General features: G+C 39.6%; 1 protein-coding gene across 3 annotated transcripts in view; it reads left to right on the forward strand.

The window, feature by feature from the left end:
- The window catches only part of LOC108240483 (cGMP-dependent 3',5'-cyclic phosphodiesterase), a 184,368-nt gene that overhangs the window by 151,023 nt on the left and 13,396 nt on the right, over positions 1-19,949 (forward strand). For all 3 annotated transcript variants that reach the window (XM_017423981.3, XM_037980007.1, XM_017423982.3), the window contains 14 exons: positions 510-565; positions 822-881; positions 1,571-1,727; positions 2,437-2,489; positions 7,348-7,422; positions 7,721-7,762; positions 9,506-9,574; positions 9,667-9,797; positions 15,856-15,967; positions 16,079-16,118; positions 16,669-16,732; positions 16,971-17,052; positions 18,167-18,341; positions 19,596-19,708. In XM_017423981.3, coding sequence (XP_017279470.1) covers positions 510-565; positions 822-881; positions 1,571-1,727; positions 2,437-2,489; positions 7,348-7,422; positions 7,721-7,762; positions 9,506-9,574; positions 9,667-9,797; positions 15,856-15,967; positions 16,079-16,118; positions 16,669-16,732; positions 16,971-17,052; positions 18,167-18,341; positions 19,596-19,708 — 1,229 coding nt within the window. The remainder of the gene's footprint in view (positions 1-509; positions 566-821; positions 882-1,570; positions 1,728-2,436; positions 2,490-7,347; positions 7,423-7,720; positions 7,763-9,505; positions 9,575-9,666; positions 9,798-15,855; positions 15,968-16,078; positions 16,119-16,668; positions 16,733-16,970; positions 17,053-18,166; positions 18,342-19,595; positions 19,709-19,949) is intronic.

The raw sequence follows: 19,949 nt of genomic DNA on the forward strand, positions 1-19,949 counted from the left end.
AAAAAAAAATGTAAAAGATCAACATGAACAGAGTCCTCATTGCTATTCCAATGAACATGTTCTCTGTATATGTAGAAGCAGAGAAAGACAAAGACCTGAGCTGCATGTCGACTTAAAATACATATGCATAACCTCTTTGCACTCTGGGGATAAATGCGTACCGATGAACATGCAATAATGATGCGGGCAGAGTCGTTGAGGCAACTTGTTTTATTATCCAGTGCACATGCAGCAGCACTCACTTCATTGATATAATTTCTCCCGTTTTTGCCGTTATTATTGCTGTCAAATGAAAAGAATAAACGTTCCTATTCAAGGGCTTCAAATTAATGTTTTTCTGCAATTTCTTTTTGTCTTTGATGTTTTTTTATTTGTATTAAAACAAAAAGAGAAGGAAAAGAAATCTGGTGAATATCTAGACAAGGACACGGGAAGAAAATTAAAGGCCGCTGATAGCAAATAAAAATGAAAGACGTGCCCTGAACTCACTCTTTTTTTCTTTCTTTCAGTTCTTGTTATTCCTGTCTTGGATCAAGATCGGAACAAGGTCCTTGCTGTCGTATTGGTGAGTACCTGCATTCGAGCAAATAGAAAAGGATTTTAAGAGAAATTAGTCAACAGTTCAAATCAGAGGCCGCCGACAATGCCCTCACCTTCACTCCCCTCTTTCATGAAAAGTCAGAAAACGGATTTAATTTAATTTAGCGCAGAAGAATAAAATGAATCTTGAATATAACCCTGCTCCATGCTTATGTACGGCTCCGTTTTGACAGGTTGTGTGTTCATGTGTGTGTGTGTGTGTGTGTGTGTGTGTGTTGCAGGTGGGCTGTAACCCACTCTCAGATCAAGATGAACTCCATCTGAATGTTCTGGAAAAACATGTAAGCTCTTTTCTCTTTGCTTCGTAGTCACACACAAAAAAAAGCACTGGAAAATGCAAGCTGGAGGACCTTGCTTGAGGAAATTTACAGCACAGGTTTTCACACAAGTGTGTTTTGCAGAAGATTTGTGCAGCTTCAGTTGTATTTGCAGTAAAGGAAAAGTAAACACATGGAGTTCCAGCATAAAAGCTCATCGGATCTAAGAAAAGGGCATTATTAGTGCATTTCTTTTGTACGCGAAAGGCAAAGTTTTTAATTTCTAAGTGGGGAAATTAACTGGAATATCTTCAAGAGTTTGAATTTTAACTTCAAGATTTCCAACTTGCAACTTCAACACAGTTAAATGACTAGCTTGGACCTTTTAAAGTGGTGTTCTGTGAAGTTGTTCTCAGTAATTATCATCTTACCTGCAGTAGAAATCAAGTGTTATCAGTTTGGAATTGAAATCAGGCAGAAGTTCTCTCAAGGGAGACGAACTAACTAATTTATAGTTTGGCTGGCTCAGTTGTTTGTACTTTCTGGTCTGTAAAACACTCATGCTCAGCAGAGAATCCTGTGTTTTTTGATGAGAATTATTGAAATGTCATCAAACTGTGCTCACACTGCCAGTTTACCTCTCAGAAATGCCTCTCAGCTGACTCTGCTGCTCGTCTGTGTGTGTTTCTCTGCGTACGTGCGCAACGCCGAAGGCCTCGGTGGCGTACCTCCGCATCCAGTCGGTGCAGGCGTCCTATCAGAGGCCTCCTCTCAGCCCTTCTCCTCTGCAGTCCCACAATGCTCTGCTGCACCTCAACGTCTCCGAGCAGGACTACTGCGAGCTGGACCGCAACATTCTGCAGCTCTGCGGTACAACACACACACACACACACACTCACAGATGATTCCCAACACACTTTTATGCAGTCAACTCCCTCTTTTACTCTTTCTCAGACACATACATTTTACATTTCCCGCAGCCTTTGTGCACAAACCCAGAACTCATACATAAGCTGAGAGGTGAGGAGTGTTAATAAACTGAGCCCCGGTGGATGAAAAGCTCCGAGAATTCAGATGCAGAATGTCAATGGCATAAGGTGTCTCCGACAGCAGCAATTTGAAAACAGAAGGCTTCGCCAAAACGCTATTAGAAAATCTCATGCATATGGGGCTCGCTCGTGCCGCTCCTGCACACACACCCACGTCAGCATTGTTTACTTTCTGGTAATTGTCAACAAACACGCGTTGCCTTTTTGTCCTCCTCAGTTTTCCCTCTGCCTCGCCTCGCGGCTGTGCTGTCCAGCTCGCTCTAAGCAGCTCCTTCTGCAGTCCAGGCAGCTTCCCATCCCTTATCTCGTCTTTGTTATCAGGCCCCCTGTTACCGGGCTGCTGTTCACCCCTCCCTGACCTCCTCTGTCTGAGTGCATCCCTCCTCTGGATTACTTTCTCTCTCCACTTGCTTCCATGATCTGCATTCCCATTCTTCCTTAACGTCACTCTGCCCTTGCTCTCCTCAGTGTTTTGGTTGTGGGTTTTTTTTCCTCCCCTCCCATCACTTTCTCTTTGTTTCCTCTTTTAGGTGAGCTCTATGACCTTGATGCGGCTTCTCTCCAGCTCAAAGTCATCAATTATGTAAGTGGCTGAGATCACCATCACACACACGTGCACACAACACACACACACACGGCTATGCAAAAACACATCTTTGCCAGTGGCTTCTTCCCCTCTTCCTGTCACAAGATTTTTATCACTGCTTTACTTCATCCATCTCCCCACAGAACAACACCCCTGCCCTTCATAAATACAGAGAGATGGACCCCCCCGGGGGGGGAGGGGGATGAAAAGCAGGGGGGGAAAGATTATACAGAAGCTGTGAGGGAGAAACAGTAGGAGCAGAAATCTGACTAATGTATGGAGTTATTCACAGATAGGGAAATGTGGAAGAAAAGAGGCGTAAAGTCAAAGAGGCGGGAGAGCTTTAAAGGTTAAACAGCATCAGAGGGAGAAAGAGTCGGTCCCTCAGAGCGCAGGGTTGCTGAAAATCAAAAATATTTGTTCTGTGGAGGTCACACAGATAATACTCTGGAAAACTGAAAGTATTTTACCGGCTGGGCTCTTTGTAATATCAAAAGGCAAACAATGGTTTCTCATTTTGTCAGTGAAACAAACAGTGAATTGTTTTTTTGGTTTATTTCAGGAGTTATAGACCGTTCAAGTTATATAATAAATCAAATTAAAGGTTTTAATTTTAGGATTTTTGATTATAGGGTTATCTTATATACTTCTGTGACCTATTTGTTCTTTATTTGTTTATTTATATGCTGGTAAAATGTCTTGAGTGCATCTGTAATCTGTGCTCTGATGGCTGACCTGTGAGTTATTTAAGATATAATACTAGTAATCTAATTACCTGGTTAGTCTCATTAGATTTTACAAATAATTATTAGTTGTGTGTCATTCGTTGAAATGGGAATTATGTTAAATTGTATAATATTAACTCCTCGTTTGAATACTACCTCATGGACGTATAGCATCTGATATTAAACAAGGCCAAAGACTAGTTTTAGAAAACAACTAAACCAGAAAACTTATTTAAAAAACTACTTTTTTTTTACCATAAAATCAGTTTTTCGATATGAAGATTCAGACATTTATTCTTAGTTTGTTTTATAGTAAAAAAAAACATTATAGGAACATCTTCTTTTTAATTTGTCATTTTATATAACACTCCTACAGAAGAAAAAAACAAACTTTTCCATTATCTGTGGCAGTCATTAGAAAATTAAAACTTCTTCTGAGTGCATTTTCTGTTAAACAGTCAATGTAATAAAGTAGCGTTTGTTGAAGGAACATTTGCTCCCCGCTGCCTTCATTTCTGAAGTTTTAACCAAAGGTCAGAGTGTGTGTTGTGAGCTTCTACCGCACCGAATTTGTGCTTAATATCTGCAGAATTTTTACCTTTTTTGTGTCGCTATAGTCGATTAGCTGTTTCAGCCACCTTGAATTGGCTTGACTACAAAAGTTAATCAGTGGCAGACGCACATTCGGGGAAGTGTTTTCGATTTTATTTTCCATTCTTGAGATCTTTTTCTAACAAACGAGCACACAGACACAGGCAGTTTCATTATAGGCTGTCTTTCAAAGTGGCTGGTGATAATTAGTGGCCATTTTTCTCCTTTAATGCTTAAGTCAAACCCATCTGAACCTGACTGCACCTCCTCAACTCAGTGAACCAATGCGAAGGGTTGGCTCAGCAACCTCCCTCGACGCCTCCAAATCTACATTTGAAGCCGTTTTCCTCCGTGTGGAAGCAGAGGCTGAGCGAGGTTGAGAATCTGCAGAAATCTGCATCGTCTTTTTTTTTAAACAGATCTCAAATAAAACCCGATTTGTTTGGCCTGTTTATTGCTGTAGAGACGGGGGGAGGCGAGGGAGGAGAAAAGGAGGAGCGGAGGATTGTTGCTCCTGAAGAATCATCAGTTTTGTGAGAAAAGCTTTGAGCGGCTTTTATGAGATTAACAGCATTTGGGGTAAAAAAGAAAAAGGAGGTGGAGGGCCTTATTGTTTGTGGGTGCAGCAACATGTCTCATGCATATGCGTGTGTGTGTGTGTATGTGTGTGTGTGTGCTTTATTGGACTTGTTTATGTGACACGAGGGTGAGTGTGTTGGCAGTGGCTCGTCTTTATTCCTGTTCACTTGTTCTCCATCCAGATCTGTGGATTACAGGGAAGATTGTTGTGTGAAGATCTGTAATGTGTGTGCATGTGTGTGTGTGTTTCTACTACATTTCTGTTATTGGTGCATAAAAGTATGTGTTTACTCCTCGGAGTGTGTTTCAGTCTATGAATGTGAATGAAGTGTTTCTCTGCCCACAAAGCAGCAGGAAATTGGTTGAACTTCTGCAGGTAGAACAGCATCAGGAAGACTGAAAGCAAACACTCGTCTTTTTAAACCTTTTTTGTTTGTTTGTTTTTGGTTTTAGCAGGAAAATAAAAAATAACAAGTCTTAATCTAAACTCACATTATAATTTTGTTGTTTATTAAATCCTATTATAGATATCGAGCTAAAACTTGGTGATGTCGTAGCTGAGAGTCATCCCCAACTTATACTCTGAGCACAAACTAATGGGGCAGGATCTGTTTCTCCAAAACCTTGAACTATTGAAGTCAACTCTGTCTGTTTGTTAGCAGAATATTTAACCAATGGTCAATTCATATTGAAACTTTTATGAAGTAATCAGTTGGTAGTTTTCTACAACTGGTTAACCTTTGGAGCCAACCCAATTCAAGATGGTTCTTCCAGCCACCTGGCTTTAGCAAACACAAAAATGGATATAACTCAGATAATTTTACAAATATTAGGCTAAAATTTGGTGCAGTTGTAGCTGAGCATCACCCCCAATATATACTTTGAGCACTACATATTGCACAATATTTTGGCTTAAAACTTTGACATTAACTGAGCTAATTAAAACTAGCTCAAAAGCTACTGGATGGATTTTAATGACACGCTCAGAAAGTATTTATTGGATGTACATCTGCAAGTGATTAACTTTTGGAGTCGATTCAATTTGTGGCCACCACATCTAAGTGACATTAGCCTACATAAAAATGGCGGTAACTTAGTTTTGCAGATATTGAGCTAAGATTTGGTTGGTTGTAGATGAGCCATCCTTAACACAAACTTCGGGCGTTGCCACATCTCTCAAGATCTCGCAGTATTGCATGAGATTGCATAAAACATCATTTAAAAGGTTTGACCAAAATGGCTGTAACGGTCATTTCTCTTTATAAAGTGCTCTTCGTTTAAAACCCTGGCATGAAATGTGATTAACAACGGGCAATCCTTCAAAGAACGCTCGGCCTTTAATGACATGAGTATCTGTGTGCTCTTTCTGGTGTGTGATGCTTGTTAATATTAGGGCTGCAGGATATTAAAAAGATGCGACTGCACTGGTATTGATCAGTATTGTGACAATGATATCATTTGGGATCAACCCACATTTTCTTCACTCCTCACGACGTTCACAAAATTCTGTGTGTTTTATAGCATCTCTGGCACCATCGTCTGAACCAGGGGAAGGCTTTAAGAGCTGTGGGAGTCCATTGAATTGGACAAATATAATATTGCAGTGCAGCGTGTGACTGCATGACATTTGGAATGTCATAAAGTGTAATTTATCGCTGTCCACACAGTCATTTGCCAAATTGATATTCTGCATATTCATATGTTGTGATGACAATAAATTGGATTTATTGTGCAGCCCTAATTGAAGGAACAGCTCCGACCTATTCAGGCATTCTTTATGCGTAAGGTTATGAACAATTAATATCTTACCTGTTGCAGGTAGCTCTTTGAACAGCCTCAGTTTGCAGAAATAGTTAAATTCTGACCAGACTGACGAGCTAAAGGCTAGTCTGAGACCAAAGTGGACTGCCGCTTTGTTAGAGAACGACAATCTCAATAATTTCATCTCAGTTTGTGCAAACGCTGTTTTGTAATCCTTTACGCCCTTTTCTGTTTAAAACTACCCAGTCTGGGAGAAGGGTTTTATTATTCCTCCCAGAATTATAGTTTGCATGAACCTCTCTAAAACGTTTTGAGATTCTAGTTGTTTTAGGATGGCAGTGTAGAAGCTGAATATTTCAAGTGACTGAAACGACCTTGTTTAGAGTCAGAATGTTATAAAAACGTGCTTATTTGTGAAGACGATGTCTGTTCGAGCGTTTAATGCCGCGTCTTCCTCCTGACATGGAGATAACCGGGGAAGAGATGTTCCAGATTGCAAAACTGCTGGAAAAAGCTTTTTTGATCCTCAGTTGTCAAAAATAAATATCTCTCCAGCTGTCAGTCTGTGAGATCATTGTTTAATTATGAAATAACAAAAACCCACGAAAGAACAATCCACTATGAGCTTGACCCCACTAAGACGAGCTGCTAGCTCCTTCATTTTGTCAGAATTAAACTTTTCCAAACTGAAGTCATTCAAAGAGCTGTCAACAACAGGTAAGATATTAATCATTTGTGACATTTCCACATAATCCCACTTCAGAAGATTCAAACCATCCCTTTAGTATGTGTATAAGTATAAAGCTGCTCAATGTCAATATTTATTTGAAATTCATAGTGTGGCTTTCTTTAAAACCATTCCTCTTAATTTTGTTCACCCTTCAGTTTGCTTTGATTGTAGCCCAAATATTAATTCCTTCTTTGATTCTGTCGTGTTTTTCGTAATTATTTTTTGATAATAGTATGAAATGTTTATCAGCCTAAATTACACTTCGGTGGTGCTGCAGAGCGGCTGAACTGTTATCAAACTCTCCCTCCTGCCGAGCCCCGGTTATTTCCACTGCTGGCTGGTTTCTGATCGGCTCTGCCCTCCTCGGCTGCATTTCAGTCGCTGATGGAACAATCTGACTGAATCTGATGAACCTATTCTTTATTATCATAAACTAAGGCTGCGACGTTGTGTTTGTGTTCCTCTGCAGTTGCAGCAGCAGACAAAGTCTCAGTGTTGTTGTTTGCTGCTGGTGTCTGAGGACAACCACCAGCTATTTTGCCAGGTATACACACACACACACACACGCACACACACACACACACAAAGGAAATATTTTCTCTACATCTTTATCACTCTGACACACATAAATTCTTTATTTGACTTAGAAATACCACACAAAAACAACACAACAATTTTCTCACACCGTGCTCTTTTCATTTTTTTCTTCTGCACACACACACACTCACACACACACACACACATAGTCCTCCAACCGTTTCAGCAGTGGCACATACCAGAGAGTGATTTGAGTGTTGTTAACATTTTTAAAACTTGTGATTTTTGACCCCTGTGACATTTAGGTCGTTGGAGACAAAGTCCTGGAGGAGGAGATCAGTTTTCCGGTGAGGCAAAAAAAAGAAAAGAAAAAGAAAAACGCACTCACAAAAATTCATCAGTCCGAGCCAGAAATGCCATATACTTAAAATAAATTTTCATCTCATTATCTTAGGTTAACAAGTGATTTATCTCAGGATCTTGTATTAACATCACTTGTTTTGTAGTGATTGTGGTTTTATTTTGTCAGAAGAGAAATTCTGTGTGAATGCTGAATGACTTTGGTGAAATCTGTGGAAGAATGAACTTTTAACCGAGCTGTTAAAGTTACAACAACCAGAACAGAAGCTAAGTTCAGCAAAGCAGTAGCTAAAAGCTAAAACGAGCATAAGAAGACAAAATTAGAGCAAATAGATTTGGCAATAGAACTATGTTTTTGAAGGAATTGAAGACATCTCAATGTATTTCAATGGGGAAAATTTTTGTAAATAAAGTGAAATAAATCAAGAAGCATAAAAGTTACAAATACTAAAAGTTAGAGCACACTAGTCCCAATTGAGCCGAACGTTTTTATATATGAATGGTTGAAATAGCACAAAGTATGAAGTAGTTTGACAGCAAAAAAACTTACAAAACAAACTATAAACAGGAAAACAGTACTGTCAGCATTCACACAAGGGTCTTTTCTCAAAAATAATCAATTAAAGTGACATTTTTTTTATCTGGATAAGTTTATTTTCTCATTTTAATTAGAAATCATTTTGACGGGTTCCTTGTCTATCAGAGATCAGGACGGTCATGCTGACGTCTGATTCCCCCCCGGGGATCATTAAAGTATTCTGATTCTGAAAATGTCACATCAGGGAGCATCCAGCTAACAGAGTTACACACGCGTGACTTCACTTGCTGGTAATATCATCCCCGAGTGTCATAAGATTGAGCGGCGCCCAAGAGCCGCTCGTTTTTGCACCTTCATCGTCTCGCGATCACAGGAAAACGAAGTCGGTTCTTTTAAATGTCGTGTCGTTATCCTGAGGAAACAAACTGATTTCTGCAGATAAAAAGATAAAGCCGGCATAATCTCGGGATAAGAGGAGAGTCGACTCATGATCACAGTCCTTTATCTTTTTATTGCCCTGTTTGATCAGTCATTTATTTATCATTTTAAAAGTTTTCTTAATTACATCCCCCCTTCTTCTCATTGTGTTGGTAAACTGAGGACCTCAGAGCTGTGTGCTGCTCTTAATAACAAGCTTACTTCTAATATAAGCGTTGTAATCCTGCCTGTTTTTTGTTTTTTTGACTGACATAAAAGAATAGAAACCCCACACATGTAAATGTTTCTAATCCTCAGTCGGGGTTGTAATTAAGAAATCCGGGCAGGAGAAGTAATCACATCCTTTGGGGTCTCCTGTCCATGTTTGTAGTTCAGATATAGCCTTTTTTCTATCAAGCTTTTCATTACAGCGTGAATAAACGGTGTCCCCCGGGCTAAATGATGTGTGAAATCTTGATAATAGTTGGTGTGGAGAGCTACGTAGACACACACACACACACACACACACACACACCCACACACACACACACACAAAACACCGTAACGTGGACTCTTTGTGCCGTCTAATAACAGAGGAAATAAGCTCCAGTGAGAACACAAACAGCATTTATTTATTTATTTACGTTGCTCCTAAAAGGAGGAAGTAATTTCATCTTTCTTTACATCTTTTGTCCTCGTCCTCCTTTTTAGATTTTCTTCTTTATTAGTCGCCCCTGTTTTCATCCCTTTTTTTTTATTTTTCTTCTCCCTTCAGCTGATGTTTGGACGCTTCGGTCAAGTCGTCGAGAAGAAAAAGTCGATAACTCTCGAGGACATCAGTGCTGTAAGAACCAATCCGTCTCCCCCTCTAGCTGACCCGTCGGTCCGTCTGTCTGTCTGGTCTGATCTGATCCTTCTGCCCGTTTTTCCTCCCAGGAGGAGCGCAGGCAGCTGTCCAGCATGTTGGGCTGTGAGATCTCCTCCATGCTGTGTGTCCCCGTGGTCAGCAGGGCCACGGGTCACGTGGTGGCTTTAGCCTGCGCCTTCAACAAGCAGGGCGGGGAGAGGTACGTATGTCCAAAACCCTTTGGTTGTGGGTCCATTCCCCACAGATTACTCCTCTCTTTTAAAGGGACAGTCATAGCTCAGTGCTAAAACACGTTTAGATCACTCGCCTGTCCGTTCGGCTTTTCCCTCTTGGTCAGTTCCTGACTCCAGGTAGATGGAAAGATTTACACGACAGTGACTTATAGGAGTGTTGGGATGGAGCCTGATGAGCCGTGCAGCTTAGGTTCTGCAGTTTGCAGGGGGAACCTGCAGCTTATTGGCTAAGGTATATTCAAGAAGAGATAAAAAGAAAAACTGAAGCCCAGCAGCAGCAGCTTGGAAGCTTTAACTGTATGTTCCTCAGCAGGGATGTCATATTGTGGTTTTTGTTGTTTTATTTATTTAGATGTATATATAACTCAAGTAAATGTGCAAAACTGGTGCATTAAAATTTAAATATGGACAAAATGTTGGACATGCAATAGAGTCTCAGTTACACATATTAAGACAGATAGGACCTATGTAATATATGCAAAATGAAAGCCTTGATACTTTAATGACTAATTCAGTGCTGTGGAAAAGTCTTGAGTCATCCTAAATGTTGTTTCCAAGAGGCAAGATTTTCTTGGCATCTTTTAAAGCAATCTAGATCAATCGTTCTTCAGGCTTTCTGAAGGGTTTTTCAGAGATTATCGTTTTGTTTGTTTGTTTTTTACTTTGGCTGCTTTTCCCCTCAGTAACTGACCATTATCACAAGCAGGGTTTTGTCAAGCCACTTACTGCTGATCTCTGAATCGTTCTGACATAAAAAGGCTCCTAAACTCAAGAATGAACCAGTGTCGTGTCGACACATAACAGACAACTTGGCAGAGAAACAATTTGAAATTGGATCATTAGGCTCTTTGTTCCCAGCAGCCTGTCACAGAGACACAATCTGTTCCCATTTCTTATTGGAAACACCAAAGATAACGCAGTCTGACACATAATATAGTATCTTAGCACCAACAAGGTGATTCTCAAAGAGCTGTTAGCGGAAAACTTGACATGTGGTCGATGATCAGCTAAAGCAGGGATTCTCAACTGGTGGGCCGTGACCCTAAAGTAGGTCGCGGACCCATTTTCAGTGGGTCCCCGGGTAAAAGAAATCGATGAAAAAAACACCCTGATTGTTATGTTAGTCTTATGGTTGATACTTGAATAAGTGACTAGAAAATTTTATTAGGACGTTGTTTGTTATATATTCAGTAATCAGCTAAAGCCACAAATTTTGAGTCTTTCTGAAACTACTTCTCAGTACTTGAACTTTTTTATTTTATGTTTGTACTTGAAAGCACAGAGTCTGTTAAAAACGCTGATGCTACTGAAGTGAGGAGTTTCGGTTTTTATTAAAATGTAGGTAATTGAGATAAAAAGGCAATATTTCCCCTTTTGGTTTGTCATTAAACTTGTTATTTTGTGTTGCTGTGATATTCTGTTCTACAATCTGGAACTCAAACTGCACCTTGTTTTTATTCGGTAAATTTGAGAAGTTGAAAATTTGGGTCGATTTGAGTCACGGCTTGCTATTAGGGGTGATGGTGGGTCCTGAAGCCGGGCCATTTGAGAACCACTGAAGGACGCATGTGTCAGGTCCTGTTCCAGGTTTTTCCTGGATTTATTTCCCCCCAGTTTTTCAAAGACATGACTTTCAGATTCTGTTCATCTGCTGTTTATGTCTGAGTCCTCCGACTGTCCACTTTCCAAGCCCGAACTGCACAATACGTTGTCACCCGGTGAAAGTAATTGGATGAAAAAATAAGTGAAAAAGCAACCAAATTTTAAAAACACAATTTTGAAAGACCTTCAGAAAGTCTGTAGACATACTGATGAAGTCTGGCTCCTGGGAAAACAAAATGTAAAAAAAGTAGGTGGTTTAAAACTTTTACACACTGCTGTAAACATCCTTTTTGTCTGAAATGTGGACAAAACCACATGTGGTTGCCCATGTGGTTGTTGCTGAACACCAAAAGTTGCTGATTTTAACATTTTTATCATCAAATAAAAATATAACCACACATCTCTCTAATCAGTGGAATAAACAGTAATAATTTTAAAATATGTTGATTGGTAATTCCTTTCAAGTTGTACATTAAAGTTAATAGTTCAGATCAAAGCTGGAACAAGTGCAGAAATGTGGACACCCGAGCTCTCTGCAGGTTGTAAACATTCATAAGTGACAGTTAAATAGATCATCTACCAGCTTACATTACATCTAAATGATGGAAATGTTTAATTAGTTAAATCAGCTAAAGCTGGAAACGTTTATGATGTTGACAGTCTGAAGGGAGAGCACATAATGACAGATCAGGAAAAATTAGGCCTTTCATTTCATAATTTCTTTCATTACACTTCATCAGTTATTTTGTTTCTGTGAATCTGTTGCTTGATGAATGCTAATGTTTAGGAGTTCGGTAATCGTTTCCCACTGGGATTTAAGTCTGCTATTATAAAGATAATACCAGAAATTATTCTGTTTTCCCCCTAAGTGTCAGGTTTTTACCTGTTCATGGGTGTTTTAAGCACATCTTATTTTTCTGCCTGTGCCCAGGTTCAGTTTCTGAGTCTCTTTGCTTTCTTATGAGAGTGGAGTCTTTATTTTGAATGATTTTTTTTAAAGACATATTTCCAGGAGTCCAAAGCTGCCAGCTAAATGGATTTAAACAAGAAAACCTCCAAGCTTTCATTACTACCTCTGGAAAGTCCTCACCAGGCTGCTGATAGCCCTCCATCAACAGCAGCATAAAACAGTCTGCAGCCCACATAAGCTGAGGTTTGCTTCATGTTGCAGTCCAAAGGGGCACCGTTTCGCTGAAACACATTTAATGAAAAGTATTTAGACCTCTGGCTGACTCCTTTGAAGGCTGCGGTATTTCCACCGACTGTCAGGACTTTGACAGAATCTCCCGACTCAAAGTGCCCCCCTGAACGGATACAACAGCTCTTTTAAACTCCAATCATCTTCTCTTTGTGTCTGTGAGCACAAAATGTGTGCATGTGTGTGTGTGTGTGTGTGTGTGTGTGTGTGTGTGTGTGTGTGTGTGTGTGTGTGTGTGTGTGTGTGTGACCAGATGGCTGTGATGATGATAGCGGTGCGATGATCTGGAGTCAGGTCATGAGTCTTAACAGCAGCGGGTGGCTTGGCTGCCTGCTTTGGCAGCACTGTGTTTTGGCATGTTTTCGTGTGTGTGTTTGTGCTGCCAGTAGCAATGTTGTTATCTCCTGAATACAGAAATCAGTAAAGAGGCTCTTTAGCTTTTTGTCAGTGTGGTTGTGTGTTTGGGTAAGAGTCAGGAAACTTGTTTGGTGTGTTGTTGTTGTTTTTTTTCCACGCGTAACAGACATGCTATGCGCTCTTGTGAGACAGAGGAGAAGAGATCATGTCCGATGATTTCTCCTCCTGCCAGTGGCTGTAATGACGGAGCCGGCATCTCATTACCATGGTAACAGCAGCGGGATTATGGTTTCCATTGAGCACATAATATGATAAGTCCAGCCTTTGCTGCGAGCACAAGCAGATGAGCCGTCTCTTCATCATATGGCTTATAATGCAGAGTTTGGTGAAATATGGCTTATTAAGGCAGGACTCAGGTGCGTGGCTGCACTGTGTGGTTCCACTAATAGATCCATAACTCTGTTGTTGTACCAGCAGATAAGAACGCAGCAAACAAACTATCTGAAACGTCATTGAATCTTTCACCAAATGCTGATACAAAACACAAACTGGACCCTTTTTAGAGCAGAAACTTGATGCATTTCGCCAAAAAAATGATCAGATCGACCTGAATTTTGCCTTTTTTTGCTTTGACAAATAAGAGGATGGCAGTGCTGTGGAAGCCAGAGCGGTCGCTTGTCAGGCTTGTTTCCAAGACCTGGAACACTTTCTAAACGCCTCCTGGAGCAGCCAGCCACAATGCAGCGTCACAAAAGTACTAAACCCAGCATCCACATTCTTATTATTTCATAAGCCCACTGTCTATGTGTAATGTATTTCTGCTCTTTTACTATCCAATTTCTATTTATTGAAAATGGACTCCCACTCGCTGCTTTTCTACCTGTGGAGACGGATGCAATTCTGTGTCATGACTGCAAATAACCGGCTGTAATGCCGTAGAAAATTATTCTCCAGTCTGGCTGTTGTTCTGTGTAACTCCCCGGAGTGCCGGTCATAAAGTTTCCACCATGCAGGCTCCTGTCTCCTTTGTCAGGATTCCTGCGTGTCTAAGCTGAGACCGAGAAAACCCCGGAGTCGGTAACGTGCCACTGCTCTCTGTAGGTAAAGATGGATAACTGCAGGAAATTTCTTGCATTGCTGAGGTCACTGTTTTGTCGCTTTAATGCAGCAAGTCAGTTCAAACACCACAGCAGCAATTAGTGCATGTAGGAAATCAAAATTACTGCCATTCTTTTGTCATTTTGGATATTTTACTGTAGCATTAATCTTAAACTGTAAATTCTTTTGTCGTTTTTGTCAGACAGATAAGGTATCCTGTCTGCCCTTTCAAATCGCAGCAGCAACTCATAAAAACTCACTACCCTATTTGACTGGAATTAGCAGAAAAACATTTTATGTAACGCAAAACAGCCTAGTTTGGAGTTTTTATTTTACTTAAGTATAAATTTCTATAAACTGATGTTATGTAGAGCATTGTTTCTAATATAATATATGATTTATAACCTGGTCATATGTATAAAAAAAGGAAAAAAAGGTGAAAGAGCAGTGTTGTCGTCTGAAATGTGGTGGAGCAAACATCATAATTGTTAAGTTGTTGACCCAAAAAGTTGGATTCAGAGGTTTTAAGAACAATAATAATATAATTCACTAACCAACAGAGATGACTCCAATAGTTAAAGTTAAAGTTTTAAAAACACATATTGTGGGATCAGTTAGCTCCTAAAGAATAAATTGGGCATGACTCTCAACTACTAACAAGCTAAATCTGAGCTTATTTGCTGTTCAAAACAAACTAAAATTCTTTGTACATCCTGAGAGAGACAACTGAATCCAAGGAAGCAAAAAGACAATCCCACACACTGTTCAAACTTACGGAGGTTTATTGCAACATCTCAGTTTCAAGAAATGCGAATATCATCTTAAATAGGGAATGGACCTAAGATCCCAACAATACAGACATCACAAATAAATAAAAAATCACTACAAACCACTTATATAAATTAACACTAAAACAGTACAAAAGCATATAAACAAAAAGTGTATACAGAGATTGAAGAACAAATGCAAACACATTCATCCAAGGACTTGAAATCCAGGAGACATAACAAATGAGTCCAATAAATGAAGGTGTTGTGATATTGAACTTGTTTGCTTACCGCCCCGGGGTGGATCCCTTGACATGTTACTCCACTCTATGAAGCTTATTGGATTTATACTCATCAGACTTTGGCCCCCAAAGGTCTGAATGATGAATTACCTTTGAACGTTTTCCTGTAATTTATTGAATTTAATGTCTCATAATTGTTGGTCCTTCACTTCTATACTGGGCCCATTTGTTATGTCCTGCAAATAATTCCAAATCCTTATGTGAAATTGTTTGTATTTACAGTTTAATGATCGCAATAAATTTTTTCCAGATTTGGGGGGTAAAACTGACTGAGGTATCGCCATTTTTGTGTTTGCTAAGGTGGCGGACATCTTGAGTGGAGTTTATGAAAATTCATTTGCTGGTTCATGACATGTTTTGCAAACACAACAGGCAAACAAATACAAGCCGACAGACACAAGCTAGAACGTTGCTGCCTTTTCGCCTTCAATGGCGGGCGATAAAAACAAACTAAACATACAACAATACTGGATTACAATAAACAGATTACTGAAAGTACTCAGAATACAAGGAACCCAAAAACTTACACAGAAAAAAATAAAATAAACAACAATGACGGATAAAGGTGAACCCACATGAAGGTCATCTGACAGTGATTCGAAAGAAGCTAAAGCAAGACAACCTGTTGGTTGTCAGAATATTTAGTAAAAGTTTTATAACTGCTTAGATTGAGTATTTCATCGAGTGTTTTGATCTGCAGACACACAGAGGTGGACGAGCACGCCATCCAGCACTGTTTCTGCTACACATCAACGGTCCTCACTTCCACTCTGGCCTTTCAGAAAGAACAGAAACTAAAAGTGGAATGTCAGGTATAACACACACACACACACACACACACACACACATTTATACCACACATGAATCCTGCTCCTGAACACAGAGCTGCATTTTCAGGAGCTTGTTTCTGTTTCCCTGCGTAGGCGCTCCTACAAGTGGCCAAGAATCTCTTCACACACTTGGGTAAATCCTCTCTATCGTCGTCTCTTTCGGATTCTGTCTGTCTGCAGCGCTCTTTGTCCGACTGTCTGTGTGGAACAGACACTGGTGGGAAAGATTTGCATTAATGGGGAGACACTTAAACCGTCACCTGTTGAAACAAACGGCGCACGTAATTGAATGAGCCATCTCTGACCATAAAGGTGATAACAGCCAGAATCATGAACATAAAATCAAAAAGGCATTAAAAATGATGGCTCGGCCCCGTCACATGATTACACCGGGGCCACTTCCATTCTTATGAAACAGCGAGCGCCAACAATAGAATATGTCATTGTTGATTTATCATGATTGCAGGTACAAAAAATTGATCCAGTGGTGGAGCAAATTGCCACTCACTGGACTCAACGTATGATTACAAAAAGCTCTTATCGGCTTGTGCAGCTGATCCACAGGTACTCGTGTCGTAATCTGTGTTTCTGTCAGCCCGGGCTTTGGTGCACTCCTATGATTTCCTCTGTTTTCCTTTTAATTCCTGCCGCCTTTCTCTTCCCCCTCTCCCCGACTCTTTCAGATGACGTGTCGGTGCTGTTACAGGAAATTATAGTGGAGGCCAGGAACCTCAGCGATGCAGAGATGTAAGCCCTCTGATTCATGCTAACAAGGAGGTTTGAATGTGTGTCTGAAAGAGAGTGCATGCCTCTGTGTGCGTCTAAAAAAGACAGTTTCAGCGATTTGTTCTTGACCAACTCACCTGATTCGTTAAAAGCTGCAAAATGTTCCTGAGAGAGAGTGAGATTAAACCTCCTAGAGTTTTCAGCTTTGCGCCGTTTTCCCCATCTTTTTCTCTGATTTTGTCGCTCTCTCTTCTTCTAGTTGTTCAGTGTTCCTGCTGGATCGAGTGAGCCACGAGTTAGTGGCAAAGGTCTTCGATGGAGGTGTGGTTAGTGAGGAGGAGGTAAAGCAAACAAGTGTTGTTGTTTTTTTTACAAGTATAACCCGTTTTAAATCAAGATTTGGGCTTTCAGGACAAAAATTTAAAGCCTCAGATTTACATACATACTCATTATGAGTTGCATAACAAAAATGTGTAAAAAACAAAACAAAAAGAAAAGTTCTGCTTTCCTAGAAATTAAATATAAAATCAGTTGTCAAAAGCTTCCAATCAAATGCACTTGAATTAATTAATCATTTGTTCATCTGAAGTTGCATTTCTCTCATTTAAAACCTGATAAAGTCTAAATATTTCATTATTATTATAATGTGATGCATAAAACATCACAAATGAAGGCGAGTGTACTTATTTGCACAAGACTAATAAATAAAACAGAAACCTGCACCTTAGTTTGGGTCCTGTTGTCACCTTAATGAGCCCCCAGAGATCTGTATGAACCTGTGTTGAGAAATTAAAAAATCATCCTGACAGGAGTGGCAGGATGAATCAAACATCTATATTGTTTGAATTGTTTGAGCAAAAAAAAATTTTAAAAATGGGAACAGTATATAATTTAAAAAAAAGAAAACAAGCGTAACATTTGTACCCATTTTAAGACTAAACGAGGCTCTGCTTTGGAAGAATAATGATCTTCCCCTCCAGCAGAGCTCCAGGGACTTAAAGAATCAGAGCTAAAGTGCAGTGAAGCTGTTCTGGTGGTCCGACCCTTTATTAGGTTCTTCTGTTGCTTTATCTCTAACTTGAATGTGCACATTTAACTGCGTAGCATCTTTTTTGCAGCTCTGTGGCCCTTCTTACAGCTTCCTTCTAGCCTAGTTGTTTCAGATAAACTCGATGTGTTTGCTTCGTCAACAAAAAAATAAATAAATTGGGTCATTTTATGCATTTATTAGAAAGCTGGCAAGTGACAGGCAGGCTTAGCTCACTGCTTGGGAGATTCAGCTTTTTACCATCTCATTATTCGCTGCCACGTTTCTTGTTTTCCTTCTTTCTGTCTTTTGTCAGCTATTAAGTAAAAACAAACATGCTTTTAAATGCAGTCATTTTTCACAACCTAAATGAGTGTGACAATAACAGTTGTGTGTGTGTGTGTGTGTGTGTGTGTGTGTGAATGCAGAACGAGTTTCGTATCCCGGCCGATCAGGGCATCGCGGGCCACGTCGCGACCACCGGTCAGATTTTGAACATTAAGGATGCTTACTCCCATCCCCTCTTCTACCGCGGCGTCGACGACAGCACCGGCTTCAGGACGCGGAACATCCTCTGCTTCCCCATCAAAGACGAGAACAACGGTAAATAAACCTGACACTCGCTTTTATTCATTTATTCATTCTGAATGTAAAAGGCAAGAAAACAGTTAATTAACAGAGATATTTAAGGCCAGAAGCCCAGCCGCCTTGTGTTTAATCACCCAGATATTATAAGACAATTAAAGAAATAATAATAAATTCAAACTAACATTCCAACATTTGGGACTATCCATAATGGGAGGTGAAAAGATTAACATATAAAATATCTTTAGCCCGAAAGAAAGTTGTGTTAATATAAAGTCTTGTTATGTGTTTTGTTGAAATGTTAAATATTTCTTATAGTTTAACTCTCAAATTTCAGGATTGTCTTCTTTTCTGGGTAAAAGAAGTTCCTTTCATGGAGGGGGAAAAAGTATATTTGATTGGATTTTAAATTTAATTTGCATTAAAAGATGTTGACAAAATGGTATAATCCTTAAAATGGTAAAACTACATAAAATTTGTAATTAAACACTGTAAAACTTTATCGATAAGTCTTAAAACAATAAGTTAGGGCAAAAAGAGAAACATTGTTGTCCAAAAAGTGTACAGATGAATGTATATAACCTAAACTTCCTTCTTCTCTTACAGTACTTTGAATATACTACAGTAGTTATAAAGGTTGTTTCTGTGGTGCTGATTATTTTAGGTTTTGCAACTAAAATGAAAATGGAATAAAAGGTTTTTATCACATTTGTTTTTACAGCATTATGAACTGTCTGCAGCACAGAGTATCCTGTCTTCCTCTTTTTGTTTCAGAAAGTGAAGCTACATTTTGAGCCAGGTGCTCTCTCAGAATAGCACAAACAGCGGTTACATCACATCCCTGTGTCTGCTGAAGTGCCTAAAGTGCACTTTGGTCCATCTTCACTCAGTTATTTCAGAAATCGCAGCTTTGTTTTTAAGGTGCAGCCTGAACCAGCTGCTTCTGTTTACGTTCAGTCTCATTTGTCTCCGTAAAGAAAACTGTCTGATGAACAGCCTAAATTCAGATCTTTTTATATCTGATTCATGAAATAATCTAAATTGCCAGACTTGTTTGAGTTACATTTTGCTCCTCTTCGTGTTTTGTCCTCAACTTTTATCTCAATCCTCTGATTCTTCTTCCTCATCAACTCTCTCTGCCTCCATCTTTCTCACTAAATCATTTCCCAAATTTTTTTTTTCTTCCCTCCCCTATTAATATCATCCTCTCTCACTCCTCGTCTTTTTATCTTTCTCTCTTGTCCTCCTCCTCTCCAAATCCCTCTCTTTTAGAGGTGATTGGTGTAGCCGAGTTGGTGAATAAAATGAACGGGCCGTGGTTCAACCGCTTTGATGAGGATCTAGCCACAGCTTTCTCCATCTACTGTGGTATCAGCATCGCCCACGTAAGTCACTTCTCCCACTCTCTGTAACCTTTCAGATTTTCAAAATCCTCCACTTGTTCGCTTCTCAGCGATGATTAATGTGTTTCCTGTTGGTAAAGGCAGAGATAAGCCAAATCAAATGCGATTGGTGTAAAGTAAATAAATTCTAATCTAATTAAAAGACAATAAACTCAGCAGTTTAGATTCTAAACACCTCCAAATATCTTCATCCATCTAAATGTATCTCTTTTAATCCCTGATT

The sequence above is a fragment of the Kryptolebias marmoratus genome, linkage group LG2 (assembly GCF_001649575.2).
Source record: "Kryptolebias marmoratus isolate JLee-2015 linkage group LG2, ASM164957v2, whole genome shotgun sequence".
NCBI classification, from domain to species: domain Eukaryota; kingdom Metazoa; phylum Chordata; class Actinopteri; order Cyprinodontiformes; family Rivulidae; genus Kryptolebias; species Kryptolebias marmoratus.